Here is a 17,611-nt window from a genome sequence, read left to right as displayed (position 1 = left end):
AATATGTCAATTTTACATGTAAAATATTCCTAAGTAAAAGTCATGTATTAATTGTTATTTATTTAACATTTTTGTTGTCGGTTGTTGTTGCTCTTAAACAAGCGTATGACTGTTATGTTCTAACTTCTAGAGAGTGTATAGCGACAACCTCCGCGCAGAGATTTGACTGGTTCCGAGCATAGCTCGATACAAAATTTCAGCCGTTCTACATACTTTACAACTAACCACCTGATGATAGCCGAGCCGCATTTTCATTTCGTGGCTATGTAGGAGGCACTTGCAAATGAACGAAAATAGCTCGCGCAAATCATTTCAAGCGCGTGAATCATGCACCGTCGATCTGAGGCGTAGCTGTGTGAGATCGCGTTCCGTTGTAAATGAAAGGTGTGATTCTTGAAGACATTTCGATACTGAAAGGAATGAAATAACAAGCTTTAATATCAATAATAGTTAAGTAAAAAGCTATTCAATTGCCAAAGTTTTCCCGTGTCATCAACTTCCTTTATAATCTATATAGGATCTTACAAATAATCGCTCTATAAGTAACTTCGCTCTTGATTGAGCCTTATGAACATTAAATGTCAAACAAAAAAGGTTGATTTGAGGAAGTTGTTGTATATAAGATATTGAATTTCATTCGCTATGTTCAATTTAATAATAACTCGTTGATTCGTGGATGTTTGCGCTTTAAACAATGTGTATGTCTTTAAATCACATAAGTTTATCCGTTTGCAATTGAGGTGAATCCGTTTCGTGGAGTCATAAACATAAATGATGCATGCATTTAATTAGTGATAATTACATTTAGTAAGAATCAAGCTTTTTGAGAAACAATTATATAAAAAAAATGTTCAAGTGACAAAAATTAATACACGGGGATTGTTTTCATATTATTGAGTTTTTCATACGACTTGGCTTCGAGAAATGTCTGTTGATAGACAGTTTCATTGACATATTGCGCTGAAAGATCTGTCGTGTCTCGTATCAGGGTTTGCCAATGTGTTTGCTAGAAAATAATTAATAAAATTGTTAATTGTAAAATTTAATAACGGCGATTTAATGTACTTCAGTTTACTTGCACTATTCGAGCATCATCTTTCGGTTGAAGGTTTTTTACAACCATCGTCCTTTCATGTGATAATGGCTTCATTTTGGTTTATAATGATTTGGTTTAAACATATTTATTTTGGAATGCATATACAGCAAATAAATACACAGTAATATGTGGATTGACCTGGAAGCTAAACTTAGCTTATTGTAGGTCGTTCCACGAGCATGAATAAGCGATGCATTAGGCGAGAAGGACTTCACTACATAAATGTTAATGAAGAGTGGTTGTGGTGGAAAGTACATGTGTATAATTATATTGAAGTAAGGTTTAATGTGGGAAAAGTAGATGAGTATGGATACATAAACAAAGTGGATGTGTAAGTGATAGTAGGGAAGAGTTAGAGAAATGGAAGCGGAGATATAGTGGTAGAACGAGGTTGGAGAAAGAGTTTGAAGGAGCTGTGGAGCACGTTATAATAATGTGGGAATTGGTACCGAAGGCGTCTTATCAAAACGTTTAGATATATCAATAAAGGTATGTACTGCTGCAAAAATAGTACAGTTGTCTTCCAAAGAAAGAATAGGATTTCCAAAAAGCAATACCTTGGTTGAGGGTAGGCAGAAGTGCGATACACAGTTCAAGAGGCGCACTCGAATGGTGGAGTACAATGGGCAGTGTAAAAAATAGTGGCTATTGTAGTGGTATTCATTGGTGGACATAAGTCAGACAGATAGGATGGGGTTAGGTTATTAGTCATTTTGTAAAAAAGAGTGAGTTTATGTTTGGCTCTGCGATTACTTAAAGTTTCCCATCCGACTTCTTCCAAAAGCTTTTGGATAGAGATTAATTTCGTGGCACCTGTGACTATTCGTGCAGCCTCATGTTGGACGTTTTCTAACAGTTCTTGGTCTTGTAATGTACAGTTGTCGAAAACGACATCGCCGTATTCGAGTAAAGGACGAATAAATGATAAGTACATGGTTTCCAATGAGGAACGATCTAAATTAAATTTTAACTTTTTCATCACGTGTATTCTTGTGTAGGCCTTATTAACTATGTACTCAATATGGGCGCCCCATTTAAGATCTTTCGTAAAGTAGAGTCCTAGATGTTTATGTTTTGTTACTTCGCTAATGGCAACGTTATCCATATATACAGGGGGATGTTGAGTTGTGTTTGTCTTGCGACTTATAATCATCGATTCCGTTTTCTTAGGATTAAAACTGACAAGCCACGTTTTAGCCCATTTATTGATTCTTTCGAGGTCGGAGTTAAGTATAGCTGCAGCGTTGACTGGATTGTCGACTACAACATAAAGGCTAGTGTCGTCGGCAAATAACCTGATGTTTGCATGAATATCTTTTACAATATCATTAATGAAAATTAAAAACAAAAGAGGTCCTAAAATTGAGCCTTGGGGTACTCCAGCGTTGATACGAGACCAATTGGATTCTGCGTTTGGGAGAACAACTTTTTGTTTGCGGTTAGTAAGGTAGGATTCGAACCAGGATAAGAGACAACCTCTTATGCCTATATTCGTAAGCTTAAACAACAAACCCTTATGCCAAACACGGTTGAATGCTTTGCTGATGTCGCAGAATATAGCTCTGACCTCTTTTCCAGAATCGATAGCCTCGTTAAAGAAGTTATAGAGAAACGTAAGCTGGTTTATTGTTGAGTCACCAGGGACAAATCCAGATTGTAAGGGGGAGAGGATCTGATGAGTGTGTAGGAAGTTAAATGTATATTTAAATACAATTCTTTCGAATACTTTTCCAAGTGTGCTAAGTAAAGAGATAGGACGATAGTTGGCTGGGTTAGATGAGTCTCCCGATTTGAATATTGGGGTGACAAAAGCTTCTTTCCATGGTTCTGGGAATACAGAGGTGCGTAAGGAAGTATTGAAAATATCACATAAAGGAAAAGATAGTTCAGTTGAAAGTTCTCTCAGGATGCGGCTATTTATTGAATTTGGGCCAGAAGCTTTATTTAATGGTAAGCCTCGTAGCACTGATTCAATCTCAGTTGGAGTGACCACAAGGGAGGTCAGAGTTTCGTTGTTATGATATATGAATTGCCTTAGGTTAGGTGCTTCTGAGTCGTCCAGGATAGTTTGTTCTGTGAAGAAGTTGTTAAGGACAGTAGCTTTCATGGTGTCGTCTTCAATAATTGAATCTTGATGGATAAGTGAGGGTATGGATGATGTCGAGTAAGGTCGAATGAAGCTTTTCAAACATGACCACCAGGATCTAGAATTTGGTGTTGATTGAAGCTTTTCAGCCAATTTGTCTTGATGATTTAGTTTTGCCCGTCTAATTTCGGCCACAACTTTGTTTCGCAGAGTCCTGAATTTGAACCAGTCGCGTTCAAGTGTTGTGTGTTTGGCTTTGCGAAACAACCGTCGACGACAACGAATGAGATGTTTTATGTGAGTGGTTATCCAGGCTGGTTCGATTGGGCGAATTGTTATTAGTCTGTTTGGAATATAGTTTTTCGCCGTGGATATTATGTTATCGGATATGTTTTTAGAATAAATATTAAGGTCGTTATGCTTTATAGCGTCCCAGTCGGTGTTAGCCATAACTTCGCGAAGCGCTTCGTAGTTGCCCTGATCGAAAATCCATATATGGCGCTTAAATGTGCGTTTATGTGCCTTTTTGAAGTTAAGAAGACCATAGATGGGGCAGTGATATCTAATATTTTGTTCAAGACAGGGGTCTCCCACCCCGATGAGTGAATAAGGTTAGGCTCAGAGGTGAGTATTAAGTCAATTGTTGAAGAGGAACGCTCAGTGTAATGTGTAGGGTCATTAATGGTTTGGTAGAGGCCGCATTGGTTGCACAACTGTTTGAGTTTGTTGTTAGGGTCCTGGAAGTTGATATTAAAGTCACCGGTTATAATAATGTTGGTGATTCCCGTGTCAACAGCAAGATTTATAGAATTTTCAATGGCAGCATGTATATGTGCAGGTGTATCTGGGGGTCTGTAAAATACGCCGAACAGGGTATGTTTACAAAATGTAACGAGTTCAATCCAGATTGATTCAGTACCATTGATTTCGAGGTCTGTGCGTCTTTTGTAAGATAGATTATTTTTAATGTAGACTAAGACACCACCGTGGCTGTCTCCAGGCCGATCTTTTCTTTCAGGGGGGTTAAAATCTGGAAAATACAGATCTTGTGTAAGGGACGTTTCAGTGAGCCATGTTTCTGAGAACGATAGAATGTCGAAATCCTTAAATTCGGTATATAAAATGTCTAATTTCTTGATAATACTTTGGACGTTGTAGTGCATAAAGGATAAGTGGTTACTTATATCAACTGATTGAGAAGAAGAGGTGAATGATGTTGAGGCAGATTCTAGGTTCTGTCTCGAAATAGGACCGGGATTTGGGTGGATGTCACCACATAGTAAGATAAAGAGGAACATGTAGGCGACATAACTCACGAATGACGAAATCAGAAGTTTTAGTAACACGCATGTCATCTCGATATTAGATCTGTGAATTTCCGAGATTACGATATTTGAATTGGTATACGGTGTTAATGGTCTGGCAACCGTGAAGGTTTGTAGATGATGTAGGATAGAATACTTCTCCACTTGAAAGAGGACCATGGTGCATAAGAAAGAGATTACAAGACGCCATTGGTATTTGAATCGTATGTTTCTCGTGTAGACGCAACACTTGCTAGTCATTATGTTATTCCTGTGCATTGACGCTAGGCACGAGAAACAGTACCGGAACCATCGGTAGTTGGGATACGAATTCCAAATTAAACCAGACTCCATGAGGTGCTCCAAGAAGTATAGTAAAGAGGGTTAGGAACAGAAGACAGGAAGAAGGATGAAAGAAGCAAAGAGGCATGTCTCGCATGTCTCGATTGAAGTAAGAATGAGTGGCTATTAGGAATGGGGTTGTGTTTAAAGTTTGTGGTAAAGCGTTCAAATACAATGCAGTTGCCAAAAGGCCAATGCAGTCAAGTTGGATTGAAATGCCGGTGAATCAATTTAGTGGTGTGCCTATGTATGCGTGTATGCGTGCGTGTGTATGTGTGAGCGTGCGTGGCGGAATGTGTATGTTGGTGTTGGTCCATGTAGATGTGTAAGAGGTGTGCATGTGCGCGTGGACCTAGGCGGGCGTGAGAGACGACGTTATGGTTTGACATGACTTAAGAGACTCAAATTTAAATCAGAAGTGGGAAATTACCTAAAAGGAAAACACATTATACACAATTAAGATAACACACAAATCCAACCATGGTTAAGTAAGGAGGTATGACCAAGAAAGTTATCCCGGCCTTGGGTAATGGTCATTTTGTTATCAGCTTCTTTTTACATTGTTAACATTTACAACAATTGGCAGGCAGTGTTTATGACAATGTTAAGAGAAGGTATAACAGTTCACTACATTAATTTTAAAAAAAGAGAGCTGAATACGCGTGCTTGAAAAGAAATCAGGATAAAAATAGTTACAGTGGATTCCTTGGTTATGGTTGGAATAACAAATAAAAAATGACACACTGATTATTGATACAAAGCACATACAAATTGTAAACACAGCTGTTTATAATATGACGTTTTTACCATTTTCACAATTGTTACAATGTGGCCCACATGCATGTTTGGCAATATATTATGTTTATTGCACTTTTTGGATTATAATGATTTGATGTGGATGTGCACATATCTTAAGGAACATCTCAAATCCAAAAAGTGCAATAAACATAATATATTGCCAAACATGCATGTGGGCCACATTGTAACAATTGTGAAAATGGTAAAAACGTCATATTATAAACGTAATATTTTCTCAAATAAACGAACTAAGAGCAACACATTATTTCGCATGAAGTACATATGCTCCGTTTTGGTATCCGTTTACATAAATGCTTTATAAGCATATCGAGTTATTTTGTTAAAATGTTTCATGAATGAATTAAATCGCATAAACATTGCAACGAAACAAAAGTATGCAATCAAATAATAAAGCCAAATACTGATTTGGGACTGATTAAAACGTCGGCCAATCATTGGTTTGTGTCGCTTTAAGGATATTAGTGTGCTTACTAAAATGATGATTTTACTACGTGTACTTAGGTATATGCGAAGAAACTATTAACACTTTCATTCAGCCCATTTTGCCTGATCTGTATTAATTGCATTTTTATTTTCAGTCTCGTTCATATTCAAGAGAAGATTGGGTATTTGACAGAAATACCCGCGAATAGACAGATAATACTGTTGGGCGACAAACCACTAACAAATCTTGTTGATATCAACGACCAGATACAAAGCTTTCCAAAAGTAGTCCTTAAGACGACTTTAATTGTCTATGACAAAGATGGTTGTGAACAGTACCAGTGTTATACACCTAAAATACGTAAGAACCATTTTAATTAGGAGGAAAATGTAGCAAACAAAATGATGATCAAATCTATTGCAATAGTAATAATGCCGTCTAAAACATTCTTAAGAATTGCTATTTCACCACTACTAATAATATTGGCGAACCAATGTCAAGCGTCAGAGGACGAAGATAAACAAATATGTAATATGTACTAAGTTTACGTCAACATATATCGTATGATCTCATCATTTTTACATGTTTGTGCGCATTATTCATGTGAACATGTATGTAGTAAACGTATATTATCTCAAATATCATTTAAAGTAACGTATTAAACAGGTTTATTTTTATTGATGAATGATGGTTCAAAATGGAACTAGGCATTCGTCAGAAGATTTTGAATATACTGGAAAACGACCAAATAACCCTAACGTAATCTGTTCAACTTAAAACGTAGGTAATCTCGTAAGTGTTTAGGTACGTTAGTATTATCAAATAATTAATGCAAAAAAATGACGTGCTTTATACATTGTAATATACGTATATTTCAGCTCCTTTTCTACCGTTAAAGACGTCACTTAGCAACGACGAAGCGGTTGCTAAGCAATGCGCAGGAAATGCCTTCTTCGTTGAATTCAACCTTAAACAGGTTCTCGAGAACCAACATTTAGCTGATGAAGCGTTGCTTCATTTAAGGTATAGTATAAGTGCCATAATCTTTACATTCGTTGGTGTAATATATTCTACTCGTAAAGTAGTTATGCAAAACCATTGATTGCGGAGGTAAGTTCGCATTCAGTTTTTAGCTGATAGGGAAGTTTGTTTATAACCTCGACGAAATGGGTTAAAGGCTCTATAAAGGTGAAACATCCAGTTATTATGCATATCAACTGGTCTGATTTTTACCGGATTTCTGTTTCTCTTGCATAAAAACTGCTAATAAAACAGCTTAGGTACAACGGTGTCAAGAATTATGGAAGATAAACCCGTTTCATAATTGGAAGAAATGTTTACTTGTTTGCAACTAACGTGATGTGTAGCCTCAGAGCGGTGACATATGCTAAAAGTAGCCGAAAGAAAATTCAATTTTAATTCTATTTTTAACAACTTTTAACCAGCAGAAAGTAACTAATTAGATCACTACAAACGTTTTAACCATTTAGAAGAGACCTACTCTGTGGGTGATACCGGAAAACGTTAAAAATCATCGTTATATTTTTGGTTACCTGAGTCACTTTCACTTTCTCTTTTCCGAGTAAACAGCGATGTAAATAAACTGATTGTTTGTAAACACAATTGACTTGGAGGACACTTTATTTTGAGCTCAAAACAAGTTGTATTGCTCATTTTTTATTGTAATGTCCAATAGCATTTATATATTGTTTTTTGATAACCTTTATAAATAAAGTATGAAAAAAAATATTTAAAAATTGGTAAATAAATTACGGTAACTGTTGCCAATTAAATTAGGTTTATTATTTGAATATTATGTATGATGCAATATTTTTCATCTTGTTTGGTCAAATTTATAGCTGTAAATACACTGTCTGGTTTAAGTCAAAGGCAATCTAATCTTAAATATTATTGACAGTGTGTATACAGTGCCTATTTTTAAAATATGTTTGAAATGATCAGAACTCTTTCATTTTAATCAATGAAGGGTTTAATAGGAGGTTTTTGTGTGACGTCACAAGAGGGGTTTTCCGTTACTAAAAATAGATTGGCCGTCAACTTCTCGATCGCGGCCTATTATATTGTATCAGAGTAAAGGTCGTCGGAAGACTTAATTCTTACAATTTCACAAAACAAAACTATAAATACCCGTATTCTTTTTTAAAATAAGAATTTAATAAATGATATTTCAAAAATAATAAAACATATACTAATTTTAATATTATTATAAATGGTGTGGATGCGATAGTGTTATTTTTCATTAACGATTGAAATTTAGTGTACGGGGTGCATTGAATCAGTTATAAAACAAAGCCCTAAAAAAACTCAATACATTTCAATCTTGAAATGTATTTTTAATTTTCTTTTACATTGAATGAATTTTCGTTTCGTTTACATTGAATGAAAATATTAATAAATTTAAGCATTCAAATTGAAAAAAACACCTGCATATTTTGCAAATTGAACTGTCTTTGCATGTACACGTATATTGAAAATTCGTCTGTAGTGATAATGAGCGATACAAATCTAGCATTTTATGATACCATTAATCTACACATTTCATTTATTTAACGCAAGTATTATATACAATATAATGACCAAACGCGATTGCTTGTTTTCATGATGATGTTTCGAACACTGCAGTAACGAACGATCTTTACACATTATAGCAGAGTTTACATTTGCAGGTACCCGTTAAAAACGCTAATTGTGTAGCAGTAAATGTGTACAATATTTTAAATGTATAGTTATTAAACACTTTATTATTATGTTTAAACTGGCTAATATATATACTTAATAGTTCCTATAGCTGTTAATCCATTTCGGACAGATGTCTATTTTTAAATATGTTCAAATATTTTATTAAAGCAACTGTTAAGTTTTTGACTTAATATGTCGAGAGATGACATGGAGGTATCATAAATTATGTTAAATGACCAGACACATGTGGTTTATGCAGAGACCCCATACAGAGTCATACAAGTATAGGTCCCTGGGTTTATGACACACTGTTTTCTTAGTAATTGTCGGGACAGTATCCGATCATATCGAGATAATTGGTTTGTGATAAAGAAAGGGGCAATTAAACACTGGCTTAAAATGCTGTAACAAAGAGTGTCAAAATTGGTGTGAACAATTTAACTAAAAATAATTAACATTTATCAAGAGGATTTAGTTAATCTGTAACAAGGTAAGTTTTTATAGACAAATAGGTTCAAATCAGTTTCTATATGTTGATTAGATAAAATCAATCAATTTGTTGTTTGTTTTCGTCCTTATTTGTGTTCGTTCATTGGATTCAATTTAATCTGAAAGAATTTCAATTTCTGAGTATTTTTGTTCTTCAAAAGGGTCGCGAATATGTTTGTTACCTTATCACGATGCGCTTCATCAATGCAAACAATAGCAGAATGGCCGCAGTTTTGACGGCCAAAATTTGAGCATGCGCAAACGTGACGTCATTATCGGAATCCCCAAAACCTCCTATACAATTGAAGTAGCCTTACACAATTCACGTATATCAATATACTGTTTGTTAAATACAGGTACATGTATGATACTAGCTGTGATAACTGCGTAATCTGATTCGTACACATTATAGGGACAATTGTTAAATGACCGGTAAAGGTCGATTGCAGACGAAGATCGATTCAGCTTTTGCATTTAAAAGTTTTGTAATAATATAAATAGTGTTATGCTTGTTATTCATAAGCGAAAAACACAGCAGATGCTTATATTCGTATACGTTGCAAACAGTTCAACACCTTTATTTGTTTGAAATAGTGACCGAATTATTTTACTACGCAGTTTGATAAATTAAGTTGGTTATTGCGTGTTGACCTCATTTAAGTCATGTCTTAAAAATAATGCTGATGAAATTCTGCAGTGCTATGACATAAACAAACTTTCAATGAGCATGTAGCACTAACCCTTAAATAGATATTCTGTCGGGCTGTTTAGTTTTTAGACGTTTACCGTTTACGCAGGAAACATATACGATCCGAGATTGTTTTTCCGTCTTAATTTTTAGCTCACCTGATTGCTCAAGTGAGCTTTTGTGACCGGTCTTTGTCCGTCGTATGTCCGTCGGTCCGTCCGTCCGTCCGTTAACATTTGCTCGTAAACACTCTATAGGCCACATTTATTGTCCCATCTTCATGAAACTTGGTCAGAAGCTTTGTCCCAATGAAATCTCGGCCGAGTTCGAAACTGGGTTGTGCCGGGTCAAAAATTAGGTCACTAGGTAAAAAAAACCTTGTTAACACTGTAGAAGTCACATTTCATGCCCAATCTTCATGTAACTTTGTCAAAATGTTTGTCTTAATGATATCTTGGTTGAGTTCAAAAGTGGTTCCGATCCGTTGAAAAACATGGCCGCCAGTGGGCGGGGCAGTTTTCCTTATTTGGCTATAGAGAAACCTTGTAAACACTTTAGAAGTCACAATTTTTGCCCAATCATCATGAAAGTTGGTCAAAACATTGGTTCAATTGATGTCTCGGACGAGTTCGAAAATGGTCGAGATCCTAGAAAAAACATGGCCGCCAGTGGGCGGGGCATTTTTCTCTATATGTATATAGTGGCAGTTTTCCCTATTTGGCTATAGAGAAACCTTGTAAACACTCTAGAAGTCACAATTTTTGCCCAATCATCATGAAAATTGGTCAAAACATTGGTTTTATTGATATCTCGGACGAGTTTGAAAATGGTCGGGATCGGTGAAAAAAAAATATTGCCGCCAGTGGGCGGGGCATTTTTTTAAGTATAATGTATATAGTGAAAACATGTGAACACAGTAGAAGTCATATTTTTGCCCAATTTTCATGAAATTTGCTCAGAACATTTTTTTCCTTGATACGAGATTTGAGTTAAAAAATGGTTCCGGTCAGTTGAATAACATGGCTGCTTGGAGGGGGGCATTTTCTCACTATGCCCCCCCCCCCCCTCCCCTTTCGAAGAAACGGGGGTATATTGTTTTGCTCATGTCGGTCCGTCCGTCCACCAGATGGTTTCCGGATGATAACTCAAGAGCGCTTATGCCAAGGATCATGAAACTTCATAGGTACATTGATCATGACTCGCAGATGACCCCTATTGATTTTCAGGTCACAAGGTCAAGGTCACGGTGACCCGAAATAGTAAAATGGTTTCCAGATGATAACTCAAGAACGCTTATGCCTAGGATCATGAAACTTCATAGGTACATTGATCATGACTCGAATATGACCTCTATTGATTTTCAGGTCACCTGGTCAAAGGTCAAGGTCACGGTGACCCGAAATAGTAAAATGGTTTCTGGATGATAACTCAAGAACGCTTATGCATAGGATCATGAAACTTCATAGGTACAATGATCATGACTTGCAGATGACCCTATTGATTTTCAGGTCACTAGGTCAAATGTCAAGGTCAAGGTGACCTGAAAAAATAAAATGGTTTCCGGATGATAACTCAAGAACGCTTATGCCTAGGTTCATGAAACTTCATAGGTATATTGATCATGACTCGCAGATGACCCCTATTGATTATCAGGTCACTAATTCAAAGGTCAAGGTCACAGTGCCAAAAACGTATTCACACAATGGCTGTCAAGGTCACGGTCACTCAACTTAGAAAAAATGGTTTCCAGATGATAACTCAAGAATGCTTACGCCTAGGATCATGAAACTTCAAAGGTACATTGATCATGACTCGTGGATGAAATAATGATGAAACTTGACCAGGATGTTTGTCTTGACAATATCTAGGTCAAGTTTGACATTTGGTATAGATTGAATGAACCGACTCTTCTCAGGTGAGCGAACTAGGGCCATCTTGGCCCTCTTGTTCTTTTCGCAATATACCAAGTACAACTGCATATTTAGATAGACTTGTTTAATCAATTAGAATAATCGACAAAACCTGTTTATGAAATATCTAGAATCTGTTTTTCTCGGCTTACCAAGCAACATTTCAATTTGACTGAAAGTTTAACTTTAGCACGATAAAAAGCATGAATAATATGCGAGAAGACAAGAAGAAGCAACGTAGCAAACTATTTTATCCTATTACCAGATGAAAATCGATAGTATGACAACGATCGTATAAACACGAGCTTTATACTATCGCTATTTTTAGATCAGATTTGGGTTTTTCCAAAAATTGGAGAATCTGTTTTTGTCAACTACTGAAAAACTAAATCGTCAAAAAATGCCATATTTGACATTTATTAATGGAAAATTGTGAGGAAATAATAGGATAAATAGAATATTATGTGAGTTTTGGATAAAGATCAAGTTTATCATGCTCGGCACGAACCATGTTAGCGCTCGGCAAGCCTCGCGCTACATCGGTTCTAAGCCTCGCATGATAAACTTGATCTTTATCCAAAACTCACATAATATTCTCTATATGGTACAAAGCATATTACATTAGGAATTCGATATTGCACGGAAAGAATTTCATAATAAACGTTTATCTTCCGTGTTCGTGTGTTAAGTGTATTAAATTGATTTTTATCGAGTGCACTGGATCCCCCCCTCCCAGCGGAATACTTTGTTGGGTTCATGTTCAACAGCAATATAAAAGAGAAACCTCGTTGCAGAGAGGAACATATGTCTTTTGGTGTTCGGTGTAAATCATCTAGGACATTTTACCTTAGTCTAACGTTAAGTGCGAAAGACGAGTTAGTAGCCTAGGTTGGTGTGGGGGAGAGAACCTGAAACACATGAGTTTTGGTAACACTTGAGCAAGGGTCTACTCTCATTCCAAAGCTCTATGCGAACTTAATCGGGTTCTTGCATGATCTCTGCGTTTCGTCCGTCCGAGCTTGTCCGGAATGGAATTGCATCATGCATCTCGCACTTTAGAAATAACTGTCCATCTATGTTCACCATGTTGATGCGGCGTATCGCTTGTAAGACCCGTGTTCATAGCTAAAAGGTCATGGTCAAATATCACATTTTGACATTATACGCTTGTCCGTCCTTCGATTGCAGAAATCATTACCAAGATGCTCTGAAGCCAACGGAAGTGCTCATTCCGGAAATAGAAAAACAGACAGCGTTAGTGAATGTGCGCATAGAGATGATACGTGAGAGCCAGAAACAGGCCCAGGTGTGTTTGACTGTCTTTAAAAATATTGGCACGCTTGATCCGGACTCCGGTGTGGAGGAATTGGAGGCATTTGTTGTCACTGATAACAGCCTACCCGAGTTATTAAAAAAGGTATCGTCGATTACTGATGCATCTTAGTTAACCCAAAGCAATACAGGTGTTTAACCGGTTTAACCGGAAATAGTGTCCTGTATCTAGAACAAAGTTTATCTAGTATATGCACGAAGAGTGTACAAACTGAAAGTAAGAAGAACTTGACAATAGCCAGAAATAAACAAATGTTTGTGATAAAACCAACAGCCTACTATATTAAAATTTATTTTAGTGCCTGATTTGTTAAGTATTTGTGTGAAACATTTTGCAAATAAGGAAGTTAGAAGGCCTATTGGTCTTTATTCCACCAATGCAAGATACCGGTTACTTCCTTGATATTAAATACTTAATGATAAGTCATGCCCTTATTGAAAGAAGATATGGTGTGATGGGTTTTACGTTTGAAATCGTGTGCATTTGTTCAATCAAAGCATACACACAAAGACTTTTATTAAAACAGACACGCTGATAGTCTTTATACTTTTATTAAAACATACACGCAGATAGTCTATAGACTTTTATTAAAACACACACGCAGATAGTCTATAGACTTATATCAAAACTTACACGCAGCTACTCTGTAGACTTTGGATCTGAACTCGGTGTGACCTCGTCAAGGGTTATGAATACTTATTATGAATCGATGTATTTTTTGTACTGACGAACACAAGAATGTAAAGAATCTTTCAGAACTAAAATGCCATAAATTGTTTTATTTGTATAGGATGTTAAAATATCAGGCTTAAATCCGCTCTTATTATGGGTCACAGGGAAACAATATCAGCTCACGAAAAACGTCTTCCGGTTTAGTTAAAATTAACTAGATTCTTAACGCATTTTACAACTTGCAGTCTGAAAAAGAACATTTGGAACGATAAAAAAATAAAACTGTCCTTTCATGAATACTTAAAATAAACTTTATCATAAGGAACGCGGATGTAAATATGTTAAATCTTTGAAAATATTCAATAGTTTAATTTGAGAACATTGTGACGTGTTTTATCCGTAGATAGTCATAAGTGGTTATATTTAAGTTTTGTTTCCTGCGCCGGAAATACGTATATCCTTCAAACGTAAACCGGGATTTTCTACGCATTGAACAAACTTTTGTTAATTACTTGTATTGATGTACTTTAAAATATTACATTCATTTTGGCGATTATTCGAGCAAATCCACTTCTTATATCGGTTAACAAAAATTCTTGAAACAATCCGCTGTTTCTGAACGAGTTCATTGTTTTGTAAGGGATGTGCCTAAATCTGTACACACATTTCAATGCCCATTAACTAGGTCTCTCGATGTCCTCTGTGGCTTCTAGTAATAAAAAAGCAATTATGTTTACCAACATCAAAACATTCCATTGCCTATTTCCAGACGCAGGGAAGGTTGGATGAAATCCGCACCTACATGTCGGTCCTGTCCAGGAAAGAGAACGACCACCCTCTGTCTCCTAGTGACGATCTATGCTGTGACGAGGGTCGAGATCGGTACATTCATAGTATTGAGTTGAGCTTTGGGAAAACCGGGCTTAATGCATGTGCGTCAAGTGTCATCCCAGGTTGGCATATGCAGTCCGCACAGACTAATCAGGGACGGCAATTTATCGCTTTCATGATTTTCTTCATTTTCAGAAATTTTCTTCTAAACAAAAATACAGTCTAGGCGGAGAGTGTTATCGATGGTTATCATGTGCGGACTGCACATGCTCATCTGGTACGACACTTTACGCACATGCCATGAATCCGGTTTTCCAGAGCTCGGCTTAAATTAATTGTCATGTTGTCATAAGTAGTTTTACTATTTTTTACCCATCATTGTTTAGGTTGCTTACGACAATTTTAATGTAATAGTCATCTCAAGTAAACTCTCTTCAGTATAAAGGATAAGAATGTGTGACGCGAAGCATAAAGAAACGAGCCCCTGTTTAGGCAATACGACGTCATAAATTTTTTAATTACTTTAAAAAGTTGATTTTAAGAAGGCAAGGTTCAAAACAGCAAATCAAAAGCCACACAAATCGTCAGTGAAGAATATGCTCTTGATGGTTTAGTTGTTGCAATTTATATATGCTAAAGATGCATTATAATATGATGTGTTTATCTATCGACTTGCAATTTCATTTAGTTTTGGTGTTTGTAAGCACTTATCCCACTTCATTAACAAAAGAATTATTGCGTTATTTGACTGCTTTCGTCGAAAAACAATCAACATATTTTGCTAGTGTGCTCAAGTACTTCTTGAGGTCCAGAAAAACCTGTCTTTCTTGCTAAATTGTTCATTAACGGGACACATAAGACGAAGAGATATGCTCTTTAAAGATGCCGCCCCAAGCGCGTGTATCTTGATAATTATTACAAAACACTTTCATGTTTAATCTGTACTCGAAATGCGGTCTTTGATATTTGATAGCGTATATACATAAATTACAGATACAACTGTGATTAATTTCTTGTATATGTGGTGTGTGTCTTTTAAATTAAATATTGGAATGCAGAAATAGTTAACTTATCTTAACTGGTCTTATTTTGGGTAAAACTCTGGTTTCGAGAAGATTGAATAAAAATCCTCAACATGTGCTTGCAGTCGGACAGAATGTTCACCTTTTAACGTATTTGTGGTACTGTATTTGTAGTACTTTCTTAAAAAGGATCGTTTACACATAATTTTCGGAGACATAGCGTGATGTTGTTTCATGTTTAACCCATGTATGCCTAGTGGACTCTCCCATCCTTTTAAATTGGATCAATTTATTTCCAAAATTAGGGATGTCTAGTATATTTATTTCTATATTTAGACTATTTCTTACAGAAATTCCTTTAAGCAAACAGTGCAGACCCTGATGAGACGCCGCATCATATGCGGCGTCTCATCTGGGTCTACGCTGTTCGACAAGGCCTTTTTTCTAGACGCTAGGCATAAATGGGTTAAATACGCGCTTGATATTAGACGTATAATTATAATATAAAATTTAAAATAATAAATAAAATTGTAATAGAAATATCGCTATTGAAATTGGTCCATCCGAATAAACTATTCATAAAGCATTTATCTGAAAACATTTAATGTTTATGTATAGTGGTACAAGATACGAGAAATATCCAGAAATGTTTATATGGTTTCTCTAAGTAAAAGTATAGAATAAACTATTCATATAGCATTTATCTGAGAACATTTAACTGTATGAATAACGGTTTATATCTAGAAAATGTGTTGAGGGTTTCTTAGAGTATAACACTAGCATTCTTGAGTTATTTACATGACTATAGACCGTCCATAGAAGTGTTTGCTCATAACGTCCCCATTGCTTGTTGTAAAGCCAGTTTTCTCTCTAATATATCCATATCTTATGTCCACATCTTTATATAATGTATCATCCATATGCACATTTTATGCCCCCGGATCGATAGATCGGGGGTATATTGTTTTTGGCCTGTCTGTCTGTCATTCTGTCCCAAAACTTTAAGGTTGCAGTAAAGTTTTGCAATAACTTTTGAAATATTGAACATAGCAACTTGATATTTGGCATGCATGTGTATCTCATGGAGCTGCACATTTTGAGTGGTGAAAGGTCAAGGTCATCCTTCAAGGTCAAACGTCAAAAATTAAATATATTAAAGTTTTTCAATAACTTTTGAAATATTGAACATAGCAACTTGATATTTGGCATGCATGTGTATCTCATGGAGCTGCACATTTTGAGTGGTGAAAGGTCAAGGTAATCTTTCAAGGTCAAAGTCGAAAATTTAAACCTTTAATATAGTAAAGTTTTGCAATAACTTTTGAAATATTGAACATAGCAACTTGATATTTGGCATGCATGTGTATCTCACGGAGCTGCACATTTTGAGTGGTGAAAGGTCAAGGTCATCCTTCAAGGTCAAAGGTAAAAAAACCCGGTGCATTAGGGGGCATTGTGTTTCTGACAAACACATCTCTTGTTATTAGTAAAATATACATGTAATACATTAAAGAAAAAAGATCTTGATCGTCACTTCTAGCCGCATGTTTTCTATTCCAGATGTCTAACAAAAATGGGTCACCTCCGACAGGGTATTGCAGCTGTCTCCAGCACCTTCAGCAAACACCGGAAGTACTCTATCCTGCATGCGCACGAGGAGTTTATTCATAAGTGTGAAAGGTAAGCTTGAACCTATCTTATATAATATATATCTTAACTGAATGCAGCGTTATTGAAAACGCATTTACCTTATAAAATAGAGGGTTGGGATTCGTGGTAGTTATTTGTTTCAGATTTCTTGCGCTGATGTATATTTCATAATTCACAACATGTGATTAGTCAAAATCGTGTATCTTACACACCATTGTTTTCTCACAGGAAAAGTATTAGTTTAA

At 36.0% G+C, this 17,611-nt stretch overlaps 1 protein-coding gene across 9 annotated transcripts in view; it reads left to right on the top strand.

Moving 5' to 3' along the window:
- LOC127832261 (serine/threonine-protein kinase TBK1-like) overlaps window positions 1–17,611 on the top strand; it is a 62,755-nt gene that overhangs the window by 37,629 nt on the left and 7,515 nt on the right. For 8 of the 9 annotated variants that reach the window (XR_008026760.1, XM_052357628.1, XM_052357623.1 and 5 more), the window contains 5 exons: window positions 6,226–6,431; window positions 6,950–7,094; window positions 13,047–13,275; window positions 14,633–14,745; window positions 17,277–17,396. Coding sequence is in view for 8 of the 9 variants with exons in the window: in XM_052357628.1 (XP_052213588.1) it covers window positions 6,226–6,431; window positions 6,950–7,094; window positions 13,047–13,275; window positions 14,633–14,745; window positions 17,277–17,396 (813 nt within the window). In the remaining variant the exon portion in view is untranslated. The remainder of the gene's footprint in view (window positions 1–6,225; window positions 6,432–6,949; window positions 7,095–13,046; window positions 13,276–14,632; window positions 14,746–17,276; window positions 17,397–17,611) is intronic. The other variant, XM_052357625.1, reaches the window with a different exon arrangement.

This window comes from Dreissena polymorpha, chromosome 5, assembly GCF_020536995.1.
Source record: "Dreissena polymorpha isolate Duluth1 chromosome 5, UMN_Dpol_1.0, whole genome shotgun sequence".
Taxonomy (NCBI): Eukaryota; Metazoa; Mollusca; class Bivalvia; order Myida; family Dreissenidae; genus Dreissena; species Dreissena polymorpha.
This window is presented reverse-complemented; position numbering and strand designations above follow the sequence as displayed.